We start from the raw sequence: 20,223 nt of genomic DNA, 5'->3' as shown, positions 1-20,223 counted from the left end.
ATTGCATGTCCAACATCAAATTCAGTACCTGGAATAACCACATTTCTTTGAATGAATGAACGTAGGACTCTAGTTAAATTTTGGTCCTAATGCTCCACTAGGTAACTTTGTGAATAAGACAAATAATTAATTTCTGTTGACATCAATTTTGTTCTGTATGAAAGAGAGGGAGGGCTTTAGCAGGATAGACTTCTTAAGGACCCGTATAGTTTTAAAATTCTGATTCTAAAATCTTACATGGAAAATTTGTGCTCACATTGTATATGGCATTTGTTTTTGATTTCCAAACTTCTGTGCATAATCTCAACAGATTATTTTCTTCCAGCACAGTGGAGAGACAATAAGAATTTGTTGTATGATGGAAAATGAGAAAATAGCAGCCACTGAAGTCTGACCAAGGTAATTTACCATAGAGAGGAGATGTCACCATGAGCTTTGCAAGTACTGTCACCTCAAACACTAGCCAGGCAGTGCATCTTAGGCAGCTTTGGCAAGATTTTCTTCCTGTGCTTCTAGAAGTTTGCAAGAAAAGCTTATAAAAAAATACGCTCTTCCTATTTCCAAATAAATATAATGTAATATAGTTTCTATAGAATACTATAATAGTCTTTTGGCAGAGGGCTTGAGGGAAACAAGTAGAGTCCACACATTCTTCTCTTTTATGGAACAAATATAGCATACAGAGAATTTCCTTATAGAATTCTCTACACTGGCATGACATGACTATGATTTTATTTTATTTTTTTATATTTTCTTGACCATGCCATACAACATTTGGTATCTTAGTTCCCTAACCAGGGATTGAACCCTCTCCCCTTACTTTGGAAGCATGGAGTCTTAACCACTGGACCACCAGGGAGGTCCCCATGACTATGATTTTAAAGTTAAAGTTTCCAGTTTCAGCACCCTTGGGGCATTTCTTCTTGTCATTTTGCTGGTAAGCAGGTTATGTAATGCCACTAAGTTTGCATTAAAAGTCATTTCATAAAACGATCAACAACTCTTAATAGAACACAACCATTTTTTCAGAATAAAACAATGTTTCTCTAAGTAATATTTCACAGAAGTATGTTAGTTTTTTGCAGTATGAAATGTCAATAAAAGAACAGATATGTAGGTAGGTATGTAAGTGGGTAGTAGATAGGTTAGATTAGATTAGATGAATAGGCTTTCGTTTTTGGGAATTGCTGGGTTAAGCAAACTTAAATAGTTTTCTTGGTTGTGGGTCTTCTAAGGTGTAGTGTGGGAGCTTCTAATGTGTCATTATGCCTTGTGGATCTCTAAGTGGCAGGGGTATAGATTAGTATACAGGTTTCCCCAAACATGTTTGCTTAAGAAACCCTCTTTTCCCCTTCAGAGTATTCTGCAGAATTTTAGCCTCATACAACACAATTTGAGACATCTATACATGATGACTGTATAGAATTTTTTTCTTTTCAGAATTTTTAGGCAAGGCCAAGGCAATTTAAAAAATTTAAAACTAAATATGATACTAACACAACATTATAAAGCAATTATACTCCAAAAATGAAAAAAGAAATAGATACGCTATTAAGAGAAAACATTATTATGCTTTTCTGCTTGGAATGTATTTTTTGATTAAAGTTATGTTTTATATCATTTGTTTCATTATTCAGCATAGGGTATTTTTTTATTATGTCCCACACTGATATGCTACGGCTTTATAAATAGTAGTTTATCCTAGGATTTAAAAAACGAAATTGATAAATTGAACTGTATAGTCTTAGAACTAACTCAGTTGACATTAAAGGATTTATTCTGAGAAATACATTTTAAATTATATAACTGGAGATACATACTGCATTGTAAATATTGTCATAGTTTATTCTTCTAAACCTTTCCAAGCATGTATTACACATTGAGAAATATATAAATATCTAGTGAAATTTGTAAAAATTGACCCAATGGGCAGAATTGAAAGAGAGTAATTATTATTTTTTGAAATGATGATGTTTCTAGAATTCTTAAATAATGTATCAGCCTATGTTAACTATAGCTTCTCATGTTTAATGATGTTTACAATTAAAATAATACAATAGCAGTGTATGATTAACAACCATAATTAACTCAGAATAGATTCTTCAAAGTGGTTCAAAGGGCTTTCCATGATAAATTACTAGCTTTTAATCAGCTAATATAAAGTATTTTTTTAGACTGAAAAAGTATATATATGTCTCATAAAAATTTTAATTTAACTTAATGCAATGAGTTTAATGATCCAGATTCACCATACCAACTCTGGGGTATGTCTGACATTCCAGTGAAAGCTTTATTTAGATGGAGTTGAGGAATCTTTGAGATAGTAGGCTTTACACTGTATTATCTTGAGTGTTATAGCTGAGTGGTTTTCCCAGAATCTCTAAGTCTTGTTCAAACTATTTTATGAATGAATTAAATTCATGAAATGTTAATAAACTTGTCTCAGTTTAAAGAATGTTGACTTGAAAAGTTCACAAAATTGAATTTTGCCTATTAAAATATTCTTTCCTCTTATGAGGCTAGTCCTTGCCAACCTCAGTGATCCGGTTCTATCCACTCACACACAGCTGTGATAAGGAGGGTGAAGAGTGAGCTAAATAGGGAGGAGGCCTGGGCAAGGTCATTTCTGCCAGAACACAGAGATGCCAAGATCTCAAGGGTGCTGCAGTATATGAAAAGGAGCTGCACTCGTGAATTTAATACATATATATATACACACATATATATAAAGAGTAAGAATGAGGGTTCCTGTATTTGAGGACGTGAAAGATGAAACTGAAGAAGAAAAAACAGGGGAAGAAGAAGGTGAAGAAGACAAGGTGGGTGAGAAGACGCTTGCTGAGGCGTGGTGTTTGTTCCTTAAAGTTCATGATGAGAAAAATGTTACCTTTCCTTTTTCCCTGGACAGGTATTCTTTAAGCCTGTTATTGAAGACCTGAGTATGGAATTGGCCAGAAGATGCACTGAACTCATTAGTGATGTAAGTGGCATAAGTAATTTTTATCTGTTTTGCCTTGCATATGTGGCATGGAATCAGAGAGCTGAGGAGAAAACCCTGAAATCATTGATTTAAAACCCAGTGATTTTCCAAATCATGGAAGTAAGTCCAGAAACGTTAGATGGTTTTCCCAAGGTCACCTAGACAGAGAATTTCTGTGGGGACATGTCTCCATGTTCTTAAGCCAGAATCTTGTCCCTTCTTGAAGTTCACTGTCACTCTGGCATGAAATCATAAAGCATCAAATTTCTGAACATATTCCATTGAGAATACAAAGCCTTTTACAATTTGTGTAATGATGTAATTTGTTTTGAGAGGATCTCTATCTAAATGACTGGTTTTTAGCAGTTTGAGTAGCTTTTATGGAATCCGATGAATCCAGTAGGCTTCCAGACCAGAAACATGCATGTATCTATGTGCATCTAACATTTATTAGCAATTTAGGACTCACAGTTTACTGAACTGCATGTTGAGAACTCTGAACTGGATGTGGATGATGCTATTAATGAAAGGAGCATTTTTGTTGGACTTTTTTTGTTAACTGGAATCAGTTTATGTTGCATATCGAGGGCATCCTGGAATTACAGAATTAAGTAATATGGGGAAACTCTGAGAGATAGTGGAGGACAGAGGAGTCTGGTGTGCTGCAATCTATGGGGTCACAAAAAGTCAGACACAATTTAGCGACTGAACAACAACAATCTATATATTTTCTGTCTACCTGTTTATCTAGAGTAAATATGTAAACTAGGATGGTAGAAGCAAGGGAAATGTGTTCTTCTCTTGGGATGAGAATTTAGATGATCCTCACTGGAACGGTTGTAAGAGAATCGCTGGTACACAGGGAAGATGGCTCATGAAGCGTGAGCAGGTGCCTGTCTTATCTAGAAAGGGGAGCAGAGAACTGGTTGTTTCTGTTGTTGTTCTTAAGCAAGATGATCAGAATAGTTTACAAACTTTTATTTGCAGAGGAAATCAATCCTGGGCCATATAGTCAGTGTTCTCTAAAATCAGCCTGCCTGAGTAGTTTAACAGGAACCCTGGGCAGGCTGGCGGGACACAGTTCCTAAAGGGAAGCATTTCAAATACTAAGATTAAGAAATAATAACACATTTGAAGTGCTTAGTAAATTGTCTGGAACATTGTGAGTAAAGAGATGCTAGCTGTTATTAACGATTGTCTCTATAAGTTAATTTTTTATCCATCCAATCACATTTTATATATGATTCTGTGTTCCCTTCTGGTTTGTTAGAAGAGCTGGGATGGTGGAAATCAGACCCCTTCCTGTATACTTGACATGTAATGTAATTAAATTTTAAATTGAGTGTTTCTTTGTGCCATTTCTTAATATTTGTCACAAGCTACTATATGTAAAAGTTCTTTGTAAGCTATAATAATAGTGAAATGATAACAGCAACAACAGTGATAGTAAAGGCAGCAACAGCTAAGATTTATTGAGGACTAAGTGCCAGGTAATGCAGCTTATGAGGTAGGTTCTCTTGTTTTCCCATTTTAGAGGTGAGGGTAAAGAAGGCTCCGTCCGAGAGGTTAAGTAATTTGCCTGGATCACACAGTTAAGTAGTGGGGAGTAGGACTTGAACATGAAGCCCTGTCTCTTAGCCATCTGCCATGTTATCTGTCCTATAGCTTTCATGCAAAGTTTACCTTAGCTTTATTATTATGTATTACACCAATATTAGTAATGTGACCATTTAAAACTTCAAGTTCTGTAACTCTGGAAATAGTACCTCTTCCAGTGTTGTTTTGTCTGAGGTGTATTTGTGGTTGAGTCAAGTTCCATGGTGTAATGGTGAGCACTCTGGACTCTGAATCCAGCGATCCGAGTTCAAATCTCGGTGGGACCTTCCTACCTAGTTAGAAGAACACTTTTGCCCTTCCTCATAGCTCAGTTGGTAAAGAATCTGCCTGCATTGCAGGAGACCTTGGTTCGATTCCTGAGTCAGGAAGATCCCCTGGAGAAGGGCTAGGCTACGCACTGCAGTATTCTTGGGCTTCCCCTGTGGCTCAGCTGGTAAAAGAACCTGTCTGCAATGCGGGAGACCTGGGTTTGATCCCTGGGTTGGGAAGATCCCCTGGAGAAGGGAAAGGCTACTCACTCCAGTATTCTGGCCTGGAGAATTCCATGGACTGTATAGTCCATGGGGTCACAAAGAGTTGGACACGACTGAGCTACTTTCACTTTTGGACTTCCCTGGTGGCTCAGACCGTAAAACGTCTGCCTACAAGGCGGGAGACCTGGGTTCAATCCCTGGGTCGGGAAGATCTCCTGGAGAAGGAAATGGCAACCGACTCTAGTATTCTTGCTGGAGAATCCCATGGACGGAGAAGCCTGGTAGGCTACAGTCCATGGGGTTGCAAACAGTCGGACACGACTGAGCAACTTCACTTTCAAGTTATATAAACTATTAAAGTGACAACTTTAGTTAGTAGGTGATAAGAGCATTTCTCAGTGACTTCAAAACCAATCTTGTAGTGAGGGGCGATAGCCTTTGCTGTTTTGACAAAGCGAAAGCCATGTTATTTCACTCTCATGTAGGTGAAGTCAAATACATGAGAGTAATTTCTGTTTATTATAGGTTTATATTGCATAGCTTGTTCCACTTAAATATTTAGATCATATTACTGTGGCCTAGTTTATATCTGTGTACATGTTTACATTTTGTTTGCAAAGAGAATTTCATACTTACTAAGATACTGGTTCAATTTTTGAAATTTTTATATTTACCAATGAACAGTCTGAACAATTGCTTTCTTTGTTTCTAAAAAAAAAAGAATCAAGAGTTTGTACAATCATTTTTAAATCAGATTTTAATTTACCCTTTCTGGAAGAGTTTCAGGGATTAGACTGAATCAAATTTCTATTGTTTTTAGAAATGTAATTAAATAGTATTATTAAGTAATAACTTGTTCATTCACACTTGGTGTCATCAATGTTTTTATATGGAGCAGATTAACTTAAATTTGAAATTCTTTTCTTTGTTGTGTTGTCTGCATGACTAGATGGTGGTCTAAAATGTATATTTGAAATTGCATCAATATGGGGCTAAAAACAAATATAGAAAGGATGAATTGAGTTAGATTGGAGCTCCAGTCAAGTCTTTATTATGTCTCTGATAGTGTCCATCTGTTCGTGCTCACATTTAATTTAGTCCACCAGTCTTTGACCCGGTCTCAATCTTAAAGACAAGCCTTCAGGGACTTTAGTTTTGTTTTATAATCCTTTATATCCCAAGGGAGAAATCCATGTGTTTACCTGAGCGGTTTTGTTTGTTTGAAGGCAATCTGTTTGCAGCTTGTCACCATGTGAATTTGGTTTTCTGTTTGCCTGCTTTGTCGAGTCCTACATCTTGAAGCTTTAAGAAGCTGGCTCACATTTTCTTATTTATATTTATTTAGCTGCATCGTGTCTTTGTTGCAGCATGCGGTATTTTTCATTGCAGCATATGGACTCTCTGGTTGCAGCCTGCAGTCTTAGCTTCTCCACAGCATGTGGGATCTTAGTTCCCTGTCCAGGAATTGAACTTGCATCCCTTGCATTGCAAGGCTGATTCTTAACCACTGGACCACCAGGGAAGTCCCAGGCTCACATTTTCTTGACCAAATCGCACAGCTAGTGAGACACTGACCTGGGATTTGGAACAAGGTCTATCTGACTCCTAAACCTTGGCCACCACGATGTCCTTTCTCTGCTGTTGTGTGCCAGGCACTCCACATGCGATACTACATTTCATGCCACAGTGAGCTAGTGCCATAGGCCCCGTGAGCCTTAGTTCAGAGGTGGTGAAACCTGGCACTGAGTATCTTGTCCTTGGCCACCTGACTAGTCAGGGATGGGGACAAGATTCAGGTTTAGATCTGGCCAAGTCCAGTGCCTGGCTGGTAGCCCCTTACTACTCTGCTCCATTTTCCAGATGAGAAGGTTGGTTTCATGGATTTCTCTTCATGGCACAGTCTCTCTGCATCCCCTTCATTATCATTCTGATCATTCCTCTCTGGACCTCTTTGAGCTTTCATGTGTCTTTATCAGGATGTAGTAACGAGAACTCTGCACAGAGGTCCAGATGTGCATGGCTGTGATTATGAGTAGGGAAGCATGCTGTTTCCTGCCTGCTTTGTGATGATATTTACAGTTTCTTGGACTAAGGGGGGCTGCAGAAAGCCATTAGATCAGCCTCAGTAAGGACAGCATCCTCAGCCGTTTCCAGTCCTAATTTCTGACTTGTAGCTGATCACGTAGGGCCCATCCTCTTTTAATAGTCCGAGTGATTTTCCCTTGCTAGGGTTGATCTAATCTGTAGTGGCCCACCCTCTGGCACAGCCCTTTGAGGGCTTCTGCAGTTCGTCTCTTTCAGTTTACCATTTCCCTCTCCATAAGAGTGCAAGGTCATCAGCAGACCTGCAGACTTGGCTGTATCATGCCCCTGCCAGATAATTCATTAAAATGTTAAATAAGAATGGCCTGGTGATAAGTCCTGGAAGGCTTGCACTGTTTAGAATTCTCCATAGAAAGAAATGTCTGTTTTTCAGATCAAATGGCTTCATTTTGGGGATCAGTATGAGACATTTTTTAAAAAAAAAAAATTTTTTTTGTTTTGCCTTGCCTAATTTCTGCTTTGCACATGCTCTGCCCATACCGTGGGGTTTCCCCTCTGCATAGCTCACTTCCCAATCTTGAAAGACACCTGGCTCTCTGAGGCAGCCTTTTTTATTTTTCTTTTAGCCATGTAATGCTCTTTATTTCCCCAGATATCCTCTCTTTGGTAGTTTGTCCCGTTACTCAGCTATCTAATCAATTCCTTGAATAAGTCAAACCCACTGACTGCACTGAGCAGTCAGCATCATGGATCTGGGAGCCTTTTGTAGGGTGGTCATAAAAAATAGTAGGTTAAAATGGAGCCTTTGTATGTTTCTTGTAAATTGGGATAAAGAGTCTCTGCAGAGCAAGTGAGCCCGCATCTGCCAGAAGCCTCTGACTCAGTGTTTTGATTCAAACCTTTTTAGGGTGTTCATTTGTGTGGCAGCAGGAAGAACATTTTCCAGGCAAGTGAACATTGTTTATTGTGGGTAACCCTTCCCGATGCTGAAAACATGGGATTCCATGGTTACCCCTCCAGAGAAAGCTCCAGTGGTGTTCAGAAGCCTGGGAGAGCAGCCTTGGCTCTGAGTGCCTCAGATAACACACAGTGCTGGAGCCGCAGTTCTGTCTTCCAGGGTTCATTGCATTTAGCCAGTGTGGTTCCATTTGTGAAAAGACTTCCTAGCTCCTTCTGGTTAAGAATGCTTGTAAAAGGAAATACCCTCTAACATTTCTGCATTTGACTTCCACTTTCGGCCATTAGCTGGTCTCATACTAAATTGAAAGAAACTAGGCTAAGAAGAGGAAGCACACTCAACTAATTTAAGTCAAACTGTAGTTGAGACATGGTGGGATTAATGGGTGAGGTCAGCAGAAAGTAAATTATTTAGGGCATCTTATTGACATTAAGTCATCAGCTTTGGATTGTGTGTTGGTTATGAGTGCAGATGGCTGCATAGAACACGGAAATCCTAGCACAGATGCTTAACAGATAGATGACTATTTTTTTGAGGTGAATCCTGGATGAAGGGGCTTCAGCCTTGATGTTATCAGTCTCTCAGGCTCCTTTCCTTCTGCTCTGCCATCATTGGTATGGTGGTTTATTGTCTTGTGATGGCCTGGTTCCTGCTGTTTTCCTGTGGTTGGGGAAGACAAAAGGTGGGCGGGCGAGGTGTCAATGGGCTGTGTCAGCAAGTCTCTCCCCTTGTACGAGCTTCACCAGTAATAATGCTGGGGAGACTTCCAAGAATGTCTCATGGCCAGAGCTGGGCACCTGTCCTCCCCGACCGATCACTGGCCAAAGGGAATGAGAAAGCCATGCCTGTCTCAGAGCAATTTGTCCTTTGCGGCTGCGGTAGGGGCGTATCTCCTCCCGTAAATACACTTGAGTTCTATTGTTAGGAAAGAAAGGGATTGGAGAGGCAATCTATCCAATAGATGGGGCCATCTGTTAGATTTGGAATTGACTGTCTATTCAGTGATTTTTATTTTACCTAAGATTTAGTGTTAATCATCGATGTAGTTCCCTTTCATCTATTTTTTCCAATTCTCCTAGTATATGAAAGCTACTAATTCGTGGTATTCTTTATATAAAAATTTAAGATGATATGCTTACTGTCTCTCATATTGTAAAATTCATTAGAAATGCAATATGAGTGACAATAAGCATATAGTAGGTGTGTGTGTGTGTATCTTTTAAATAAAGACCAAAGAAAGGAATGGAGAGCACACTCAAGACTGAACTATTTGCCTGCATAGCAGAGGAAGTAAATACTTCACCTTTATCCCTAGCTCCTGTCTGGAACATTCTGCTCAAGTCAGAGCTTATCAGAGGCTGTAGCCACAGCACATACCACTTCTGTGAAGAATGTGAATGGGAGAGGGAAGAGATGGTGGCAAAAGATAAAAATAATGAGCCAAACTTAAGCCTAATGATAGCTTATTTTCTCTCATGCTTAATTATGTAACGGAGATACTTTTTTTTCTCCTTATGATCAAAATAGCCTACTATTTATCATAGTGCCATTAACAGTTTAATTACTAGTGACTGAGGACGGTGATTTGCAGAGACCGAAAATTATGGCTAATTTCTGAGAAGGAAAAAAAATAAAGCAATTTAGTGCTCAGATAAGATAAATATATTCTAATGCTGATTTCATGAATAGAGCAAATGTTTAATGTGGTCAGCATCTAATATCTGAGGCATCGCCGTGAAATAAGGCATTTAAAATAACGTTACTCAGTATGTTCGTGGCTGGTTATACCTCAGGTCAAATAATGCCCCTTAGGTCTGTTCAAATATGGTAAAATCTCTATGTCATGTTAAAGTGTAACATCAACATTAGTCATGTTCTGTAAGAACCAGGTAGTGTATACCGTTAAACTTCACTTTTAGGCTGTAATTAGGGAGGCCACGTAATGTGTCATCTGAACTATAACATTTTTTTCAGTCTAAGTATTTACAGTCTTGGGTAGATAAACATGACTTTATTACAGGGTGATACAACTTTCAGCAAATTACCTTCATCCTCTCAAATAGTTATAAGTTTTGCCTGCCCAGTTTTCAGATTGGATGGCAATTAGTGTGACAGTGGGATTACATTTCAGGTCCCTCTCTATAGTTCCTGACTTCTTTTTGACTTATCTGCCCATGTGGGATCTTCTCGCGGAGTAATCCTGGCCTCTCCTGAGGGGGGAAAGAGGGACTCCTCTCACTAGTGAATTGGAAAGAAGAAATGAGGATTGCTCAGCTAAGCCTTTCTGCACTTTGTCCCATTTGTCTTCCTGCCACCACAAGGGGGCATTCTGCAGTGATCTCCACAGGTGACAGGCTTTCTGGGTGATTCTATGCTTGGGGGAGGGGAGGAGGTTGGGGAGGCCTATGGGTGCTCATAAATTGGATATTCAAGCTTTGATTTGAGCGTAATTAATTAGTAACCAGAATCCCACTGTGGCCACAATTTATGCCCCCTCCTCTAATCCAGCATGTCTAGGTAATGGTGCTAACAGTAATCTCCATTTGTTTAATTTCATTGTCTTCTTAATTGGTCACATCTGTCCTGATGACTCCTAACTTTAGACCCAGAGGTAGGCAACTGTGTTTCTGTTTGACCACAGGCTTACCTGTTAGGGTCTGTGGCTTAAAGTAACAATAAATTAGGACAATTGTATGAGTGAAATGGAGAATTTTTTTTTTTTTTTTAAAGATGTGAGTTAAAGTTTGTGTGTGTGATATGACATAGCTACACAGAAAATGTGTAAATTGGATATACCTATTTTATATACATCTGCTATACTTATTCCCTCGAACTTGTATATTGGTTCTCAGTATTCAAGTTATCTTGAGAAAGGTCATGCTTAGCACAGAACTAGATTTATTTATTGAGAAATTGTAGCATGGTTTGAGGAAATCAAGTGATAAAAGAGTGTGCTGAGTATGCAATACTTTGTTGTTGTTATTTAGTTGCTAAGTTGTGTCCAACTCTTTAAAACTCCATGGACTGTAGCCTGCCAGGCTCCTCTCTCCATGGGATTTCCCATGGATTGGGAAAATCTGGAGAAAGAAGTGGCTACCCACTCCAATATTCTTACCTTACCACTGGGCCACCTGGGAAGCCATGCTTCTTTTTAAAATAAAGATAAAATTAATTTTTAAATTGATTTTTTTGATGTATAGTTGCTTTACAATGTTGTATTAGTTTGTACTGTACAGCAAAATGACTTAGCTGTATGCATACATATATCCCCTCTTTTTTGGATTTCCTTCCGATTTAAGCCACCACAGAGCACTGAGCAGAGTTCCTTGTGTTATACAGTAGATTCTCATGAGTTAGCTATTTTATACATGGTACCAATGTTTCTTAATTATGCTGAAGAAGCTGGACAAATGGGACCCATAGTCAGTGTGGGTCCAACACACATGATCCTTCACGGTAACTGTCCCCTTGCTTATCTAAAGAGCAGCCTTTTTCTTACCCTGCCTCATCACCTTTGTCGTTCTGGGCTGGATATCAGTTTATTTGATTTGGCTTGTTTTGAGCATCATTCCACACTGGAATATTTATTTCAGAAAATAGACTTGCGCAGGTTAATTCTTCTTTTCAAAAAGGGAGCATTAAAATTGTTTTTTTTTTCTCTTATGTAAAATGTTCTCCCTTTTAGATCCATTATAAAGAAGAGTATAAAAAGTCTAAAGACAAGTGCACATTTGTGACTGACACACCTATGCTAAACCATGTAAAACACATTGGTGCTTTCATTTCTGAGGTAAGGTATCAAAACTTTTTAAATGGCTTGGATTATTTTCTATTTATGTAGATAAAAGTTTGCGTATTAAAATTAGAGAATAATGTTTCGGATAATACCACTGAATGTTGATATTAATAATATCTGTATAATTGTGTAATTCTATGCATTATGTCAATAACTCATGTAAACTGGTAGCTTATTATCTATTGTTGATATGTTTTGTTGTATATATCTATATTGACTCTAACCATTTTTTATTTTATTTTTTTATTTTATTTTTTTACCATTTTTTATTTACATCAAATTAAAAGGGAATATTTTTATTCAATAGAAAGTATTGGCAAAATAGTTCCAGAAGTTCCATTATTTTACTTCTTAACAGACTTATTAGATATAAATGATCCAATCTCATTTTGAAAATAAGTCAAACTTGCCATAAAATGTATCTATGGTAAGTAACTTCAGATCAATTTGAACTATTTTTGGTTAGGATCAGTTCAACAGAGATACCTGATATGAAACCATAGAGTAAGAAATGCGCTATGTTCATTTTCCAGCTGAAAAATCGTATAATCTTTTTCTGAGAGCATGTAGAACTGCAGCTTATGTTGTCTTATAAAGCACAATGTTAACACTGATTTCTGTGATGAGGCAATGCCAGTGTCTGTGAATAGAGCATTTTGAAGAGATAAACTCGAAAAGAAGATGATTAGATAGTGTTGTAGATGACTGACCTCTAGTGTTTTGTAAGTTATGTTGGAAAAAGATCAACATGATATTCTTGGGATTATTTCTGCCAACATGAAAGCATTTGGAAGAAAACTGGTAGATTTTAAGTATGAAAATCTGAAGAGTTATGGAAACACAAGGCTTACACAAGCTGTATGCTCAATGAATCAACACTCAAATTTGGCTCCAAGTAGGAGTAACATCAGGGACTTGTGGATAGAGTGGGGAAAGCCACAGTTTTGTTTACTTGTGTAAGCTATTATATATCATTTCTCCTTCACAGAGAAATGCTTGGTGTTCTTAATTATTAATTGAGTCTTTTTCCTAAAGGAGTTAACTACAGAGAAAAAAAAAAGGAAGAGGGCAATCTGTTACATTCCTTTGAACTTAATCTTCCCAAGAGGAAATAGTGAATGAGTGTCTCTCTTTATGAGTAATGACTGAGATCATTTAGAGGCAGTGCAGATTGTATGTGGGAAAGTGCAAAAACAGCAAAAAAGCTCCCCCACCCCAGCACCCCGCCATTGTGGTGGAGGAAGTTAAGAAGACTTGAATAAAGGAAGGCTGTCCTTTGTGTTCAGGTGTTAGACAAATTCTAATGACTTGTGTTTTCTGGAACAGCTCGAATGTCTCATTCTCATATATTTTTTGATGATCAAATATATGAAATTGTTGATACACACAAATAGAATTACTTTTAGAAATATGCATGAGTTTAAGTAGAAAAATAGCCATTATTTAATTTAAATTGATTTAATTAAAATTTTCACTTGAGGTATAATTGACATAGAATATTATATTAGTTTCAGGACTCCATATTTGTATACACTGTAAAAAGACCACCACAGTAAGTCTGTCATCATATGGAGTCACACATCTTATTTCTTTTTTTTCCCTTATGATGATTACTTTTAAGATTTACTCTCTTGGCGACTTTCAAATATGTGATACAGTTTTATTGACTATAGGCACCATGCTAGATTTTATGTCCTCACGTATTAATTTTATGACTGAAAGTTTGTGCCTTTTGACCCCTTTGCACCCATTTCTCCCATCCCTCAACCCCCCCCTTCCAGTTGTTATTTGCTTATATGTTTGACTTAAAGGTTTTACCATGATAAATTGGATTTATTTCTTCAAATATGAACATCAGGTTCACTATCTGAGATTAAAGTTGACTTTATATATTTAAAAAATTTTATTGGAGGATAGTTGCTTTACAATGTTGTGTTGTTTTCTGCCGTACAACAAGATGAATCAGCTATTCGTATACATATATCCCCTGTTTTTTGGATTTCCTTCCCATTTAGGTCACCAGAGAGCCTGGAGTAGAGTTCCTGAGCTATACAGTAGGTTCTCATTAGTTACGTAGTGTATACATAGCAGTGTATATATGTCAATCCCAACTAATTTGTTTCCTAAGAAAGTACTCTTCTTTATTCTCTTTCAATATTCACAGTAAAAGAAAAACTAAGACATATTTATTTTTCTTTTCTTTCTTCCCCCCTAGGCAAAATACAAAGGCACCATTAAGGCGGACCTTTCCAATTCTCTTTATAAGCAGATGCCAGCCACAATTGACAGTGTCTTTGCCAGAGAAGTTACACAGCTACAGAGTGAGGTATGGTTCTCCTAAATTGTTGTATAATTATGTAAATCAAATATATACCTAATACACATTGTTTAGCATTTTATAAAGAATTGTTTATCTTAGATATTAAATATGGAGTGAAACTTTGGAAGCAACTGATTCATGTTCTGTCAGCAGTCACTGATAGTGATGGTCACTGATAGTGACAGATAGTGACAAGGACCTGCCAGTGTGTTAGTTACATGATACAGTCTTTCCTAGTCCCATTCACCACTACTAACAGAGCAAATATGAATCTTATTTAGATAATTTACTTAGATTACAATCTTAGAGCAAATATTAAACTAGTCTTTGATTTAACTTGTGAGAGAACATACCCATAGCTTATTAAAAGTCAGATAAAGAATTAATGGTTAAAGTCAGGATCCACAGATCTGTGCTCCCTCAATTAGACAAGTGATTCCTGAATTGTTTTTTCTTGTGGATGGTGTTTTCACTTAGACTATCTCAGGCTCCCAAAAAAGCCTCCACCAGGTAGAAGTGGCTGTTTTAATGATTGCAAGGTGCAGACAGACTTAAGAACTATCATCATATAAACTCATTTTGAATTCATGAGAGTTTAGGAGTAATTTTCCTTTTAGAGTACATTAACACAGAAGGAATCCTTAATGCATTTAATCTATTGTGTTCCTTAAAACAGAATTTCAAAATAGAATATTTCACCTCTTTCTCACTCATATTATTGCTATGTTTTCTTTAAAGTACACTCTTATTTTTTTTTTTTGATTACTTTATTCATCCATAAGAGAGCAGGAGCCTCACCTGTCTTGTTCCCTGCTCCATCCCTGTGCTTAGGAGTCTAGGGACTCCTAGAACACAAGGGATGTATAATAAATACTTGTAAAGTGGATTTTTGTTCAGTTGATTGGTTTTTTTTTAAAGAAATGTTTCCTTTTACATAGTTTATATTTTTCATGCTACATTTTTGGTTAATAATAATAAATACATAAAAATGCTCACTATGTGTCAGCTACTGTTCTATTCATTTCACATATATTTATATCATTTAATGTTCACAACTCCATGAGATAGCCTCATTTTGGAGATGTGAAAACTGAAGCACAGAGAGGTTAGGTGACTTGCTCAAGGTCATACAGTTAACAAATAGCAGAGCCAGCATATGAACATGGGTGAATTCGCTCCAGAGTATGGGTTCTAAGCTATATCCATTACCACTTCTTTCTTACTATTTCTACCCCTCTTTTTTTTTTTTTTAATTAAACAAGTTCACTTCTTTCTCCAGAATCCTTTTATTTTTAAGTATAGGATATGTAGATAATTTTAAAATAGTCTGAAAATAGATTACTCTTGAACAACACCAAGTATAGTTATTCTTTGCAGAATATCTTTAAGTGCTTCATTATCACAGACTTAAATGTCCACTGTGTACCCAGCTTGGCAGTAAGCTAATCTCAGCTGTGCAACATGAGGCTAAAAATATATGTCAGGGCTCTGCATGGCTGACCATGACTAATATGCCTGCCCTTTTTTTCCTACCCAACATCTGATAACCCAGCCCTTGCTAATCATACAGAGTACTTTATAAAGCAAATAATTATAACATTTGATATTTGACAAGATTTTTGTGATAATAATAATAAGCAACAGTTATACAATAAAGAAAAGAGACAATCTTTTCTTAGTTTTGTACTTGGGAAGGTAACATTTTCAGATATTTACATTCTTAATTGCTTTGGAAGTGCACAACTTTTCTCAAATTTTTATGGCATAAGCATGTCTATAGTACACAACTATGTGTACATAGAACTTAACATAAAAAGTAATCCATATTGGACATTTTGGAATCTGTTCCTATTTTTTTCCAGAATAGACTGCCACTTAATTGGTAACAGGTATTATTCTAGAATAGAATATGCACCCTAAGAAAGAAATATATGTGCTCTCAAGAAGCATCACTGCCCAGGGTCATAATTAGTCTTTGAACTTGTTAGAGAGGAAATACCTGGATTCTGAAGAAGGTGTCTATTTCAAAGATTTATGTAATTGTCATAACATTTCTTTAGATACACATAAATCTATTTTATTATTGTTAAAATTGGAATTCTCAGAGCTTACCTGATAATGACAGGCAAGAAAGTAGAACAATTTAATAGTATCTGTGATAATTAAACAACTAATGTTTTACTGTGTCTAAATAGTGTCAGATTTGTGGCAACCTGAATTAGAATATGAGGCAAATTCTAAAATATAAGCATATTCCAGTTTCTAGTGAAAAGTATCCTAAACTTTTGATATTGGGACAAATTATTATCTTCAAATCAATTTGCAAACGTTCTCAAATGCTTATATTCAGATTGAAGTAATAAGGTTAATGCTCCTTATAGAAAATGACTGATACATGGAAATCCTTTTAAAAAAAGACATGTGGAGATTTTAGGAGGACATATTGTTAGATAACTCTCACTAAAAATTTTACAAGTATCACAAAGAAAGGTTCTGGAAATGGATGGACTGTGCCATGAAGTGGTGAGACCCTTCTCACAGGGGCTGTCTCACGCTGAGGCTAAATAATCCCTTATCACAGAAGTGATACAGGCTGCTCAGGCATCTGAATGGCGAAGATTTATGAGCGCTTTTGTTTGTATCTACAGTGACCACAAGGTCCTGTTTCCGGAGCTTCAGGGTTGCCTGTGTTATGGAATTGGCTTCCCTGATAGCTCAGTTGGTAAAGAATCCGCCTGCAATGCAGGAGACCCCGGTTAGATTCCTGGGTCAGGAAGATCTGCTGGAGAAGGCATAGGCTACCCACTCCAGTATTCTTGGGCTTCCCTTGTGGCTCAGCTGGTAAGAATCTGCCTGCAATGGGGGAGACCTGGATTCGATCCCTGGACTGGGAGGATCCCCTGGAGAAGAGAAAGGCGACCCACTCTAGTATTCTGGCCTGGAGAATTCCATGGACTGTATAGTCCACGGGGTCGCAAAGAACTGGACACGACTGAGCCACTTTCACTTCAGTACCTATCTAGTAGTTATGAAATATGCCGCAAATCAGAACTATAATACATCTTTTATATGTAGAGATGAGATATAAACATATAAGATGAAATATATAAGATAAATATATATTCATTGTGTAAACATATTTACATATAGTTTATATAAGACTATTTCAAATATCTTCCCCTAATTAGGTGTCTAGTGCCATAGCAACCTTAACTCACAAGGTATGAAGAACGCAGTGTTAGCCTAGGGAAATGCTACACAATAATGACACATCCTAAGAAATCAAATTTATTAGAAAATTTATTAGCTCAACATACGTTTCCATTAGCTATTTTAAGGATGAAAATTAATATGATAAATTAAAGTTCAGCTGCCTCCAATTTGATGTAATCTTAATTCTAAAGTGGTGCTTAGTAGCAGCTATAAATGAAATGACTATTTTAATGCAGCAAGTAGAAAATTACATAGCCTTTTTAAGAAAGAGTGCTCTTTAAAATTGTGCTTGATGACTCACTACTTCTGTGATAACCCACAAAACGATCAGCTGCATTGGTTGTGTTTATAATGTCACAAGTACCACAGTCAAAAACACAGAATCAACCCGGTATCCAGCAGAAAGGAAACAGGCATATGCTAGTTCTTTTTACTTATAGCAGTTCTCATAAATGTTGTTCCTTGACTTAAGAGACTTGGCCACCCATTAAACTCCTCCCCCCACCAAGTTATAGAATGTAATGGAACTGGGATGATGGGCTTTCTCAGTCTGAATGGAGGTTCTTAACGGGTTTCTGTTTAACGTAATTAATTGGTGAAAATTTTAAAGATATGTTGATCAAAATTAGATTTCCTGATGGAGTAAATCAGTGAACAGACTCTAGCAAGATGAATTATCCTTGGAATAACATGAGGTGCTGTATGGGAGGCTTAATAATCAGATGTAGGAACAGAGCTAAGCAGGGGTGAACAAAACTTAGGGGCATTCGTTGACAGAAATCTCAACATAGTAATCAAAAGGAAACTGGCATGATCTATGGATATATTAACAGCATATAGCACATTAGAGATGATAACCTAGATTAAATTGAAGAATTCTAATTAGGACCAGTCAGGCCATATCTGGTATATTGTGGACACCTTAACAAAGAGGTGGAACAGTTGGAATTTGTACTTTTGAGAGTGTGTAGGGTATACAGGGGTTTAGTGCCTAAATCTGCATGGATAGTCTGGGAGTGGAAATCACTGAGAGCTGGGTTCCCACATTTAACGTTCTGTCCTGTGAACTAGAATCCTCCTGTGTGGCTAAATGGTTGCATTGCTGGGGAGATAGATTTGAGTTTCATTAAAGGAGGACCTTTGTGTCAGAACCTTCAAAATTTAGAAACTGTGATGCCCAGGTTGAGTTCTCTTTCACTGGAAGTTTAAAAAAAAAAAACTTCGGTGGGGAAGTCAGAAAAGAGATTTGAACTTGGATGGTTGTAGTAAGCACTAAGCACACACATTTTGCACCAAGTAATTCCAATTCCATTTAACATCTTATCATTAAACTTTTAACACATATTTTAAATTAATTTAAAAGTAATTCATTAATTTATTCTTGTTTTATTCTCATTCATTTATTCACTTATTTATTTGTTTATTCACTCACTGGACAAATGTTTATTACAGTTTATGTCAAGCACTATTCTGGGTTATAAGAATTTAGTGAATTAGACAGTTGAGTTCTAGTAAGAGAAGACATAAAATAAGTAATTTTACAAAAATGAAAGCTTGTAATTTAAACTTATGAAGGAAATAAATAGGATAATATAGGAATAGACTACCTGGAAGGGGATAATTTGCTGTCTTAGGGATCTTCTTTAATTTTTAACTCTGTTTTTGAGTTTGGTTATTTCTACTTCTGAAGTACTTCTGATTATTCTCACACCTTCTCTCCAACCAAGTGTGGGGCAGATTTAACGTGGTAGTGAGGGGTGGCATTGCGAAGGTGCTTATTTCTCTAACAGAGAACAAAGCTTGACATATGTGAGACTTTCATTGTATTTTCTCCGAAAGGTTAAGGCTTTTAATAAGGTTTATTTAATATTATAGTTGTGCCTCCATAAAATTATAAGTCAATTAAAAAATGAACAGTTCACTTTTAAATATCCAATTGTTTCCCCAGTTTTGTCATTTACTTTCCCAGGATTTAAACCTTGAATATATATTGGCCTAAAACCTCTTGGTTGTGGAAAGATTTCCCAAAACTATAGCTGATATTTAAGCTAGGGAAATACAAGTGGGGATTTTAGCGTGTGGACAAAAACTTTTGAAATAAGTGACACAGAGTTGGAATTAGGAGTCTAAACAGAAGCACAAAGATTAAAGTATTGTGTATATTATTTTGTTATAAAGGCGTAGGCAAACTTGACCAAATACTATGTAAAATCCTAGCAAAACACTGAAATTTAACAGGTAAGAAATTTCATACACCTCCAAATGAAACTAACAGTTATTTGGTTTTTTCTCCAGATTGCCTACAGGCAGAAGCATGATGCTGCCAAAGGAGACTCAGATTATGCCCACATGAAGGAGCCGCCTGAGATCAAACATGCCATGGAGGTCAATAAGCACCAGAGTAACGTAAGCAAACTATTCCTCATGATTTTCTGGAATATTGTAGTTAACTCGTGTCAGGACTAGTAGATAAGTTGTTGAAGTTTAAATGTTACAACACTCCTGTTCAGAAAGAACTTTAAATCTTTTTTTTATCATTATCTCTCCATGTCCATTCAGAAGCACATCTGAATTATTCTGTCACCGGTTATTAAAACCTTGTAGAATGCCTTTAAAATGTCACATACTTCTTGCAGACCTGGAAATTGGGTTTTCAACAGCCTTTCCTATAGCTTCCTTGTCATGATGGCGATGCTCCCTTGGTTTCCAGTCTAAAACTGCAGAAGAACTGGTATGCTAGGGAGACTAAACCCCACTATGCTTTCTTTTGGAATGCATGTGGGGGCAGACTGTCACAAGACCCAAGAGGAGCAGGAAGACAAT

At 36.9% G+C, this 20,223-nt stretch overlaps 1 protein-coding gene and 1 non-coding gene across 4 annotated transcripts in view; both read left to right on the top strand.

Moving 5' to 3' along the window:
- The window catches only part of NEBL (nebulette), a 363,259-nt gene that overhangs the window by 248,225 nt on the left and 94,811 nt on the right, over window positions 1–20,223 (top strand). Inside the window, exons 1-5 of one of the 3 annotated variants that reach the window (XM_081556673.1) lie at window positions 1,015–2,819; window positions 2,909–2,980; window positions 11,757–11,861; window positions 14,083–14,193; window positions 19,696–19,806. The exons of the other annotated variants lie outside the window; for them this stretch is intronic. Coding sequence (XP_081412799.1) covers window positions 2,739–2,819; window positions 2,909–2,980; window positions 11,757–11,861; window positions 14,083–14,193; window positions 19,696–19,806 — 480 coding nt within the window. The 5' untranslated portion in view covers window positions 1,015–2,738. Of the gene's footprint in view, window positions 1–1,014; window positions 2,820–2,908; window positions 2,981–11,756; window positions 11,862–14,082; window positions 14,194–19,695; window positions 19,807–20,223 lie in introns of those variants that run through there. 3 annotated transcript variants of the gene reach the window in all.
- TRNAQ-CUG (transfer RNA glutamine (anticodon CUG)) lies at window positions 4,792–4,863 on the top strand. Its single transcript has one exon. It is a non-coding gene; the product is annotated as a tRNA-Gln (tRNA).

This window comes from Giraffa tippelskirchi, chromosome 13, assembly GCF_054371585.1.
Source record: "Giraffa tippelskirchi isolate mGirTip1 chromosome 13, T2T-mGirTip1v1.2.pri, whole genome shotgun sequence".
In the NCBI taxonomy this organism is placed as follows: Eukaryota; Metazoa; Chordata; class Mammalia; order Artiodactyla; family Giraffidae; genus Giraffa; species Giraffa tippelskirchi.
Note: the sequence above shows the minus strand (reverse complement) of the source record. Positions and strands in the feature narration are given on the sequence as shown.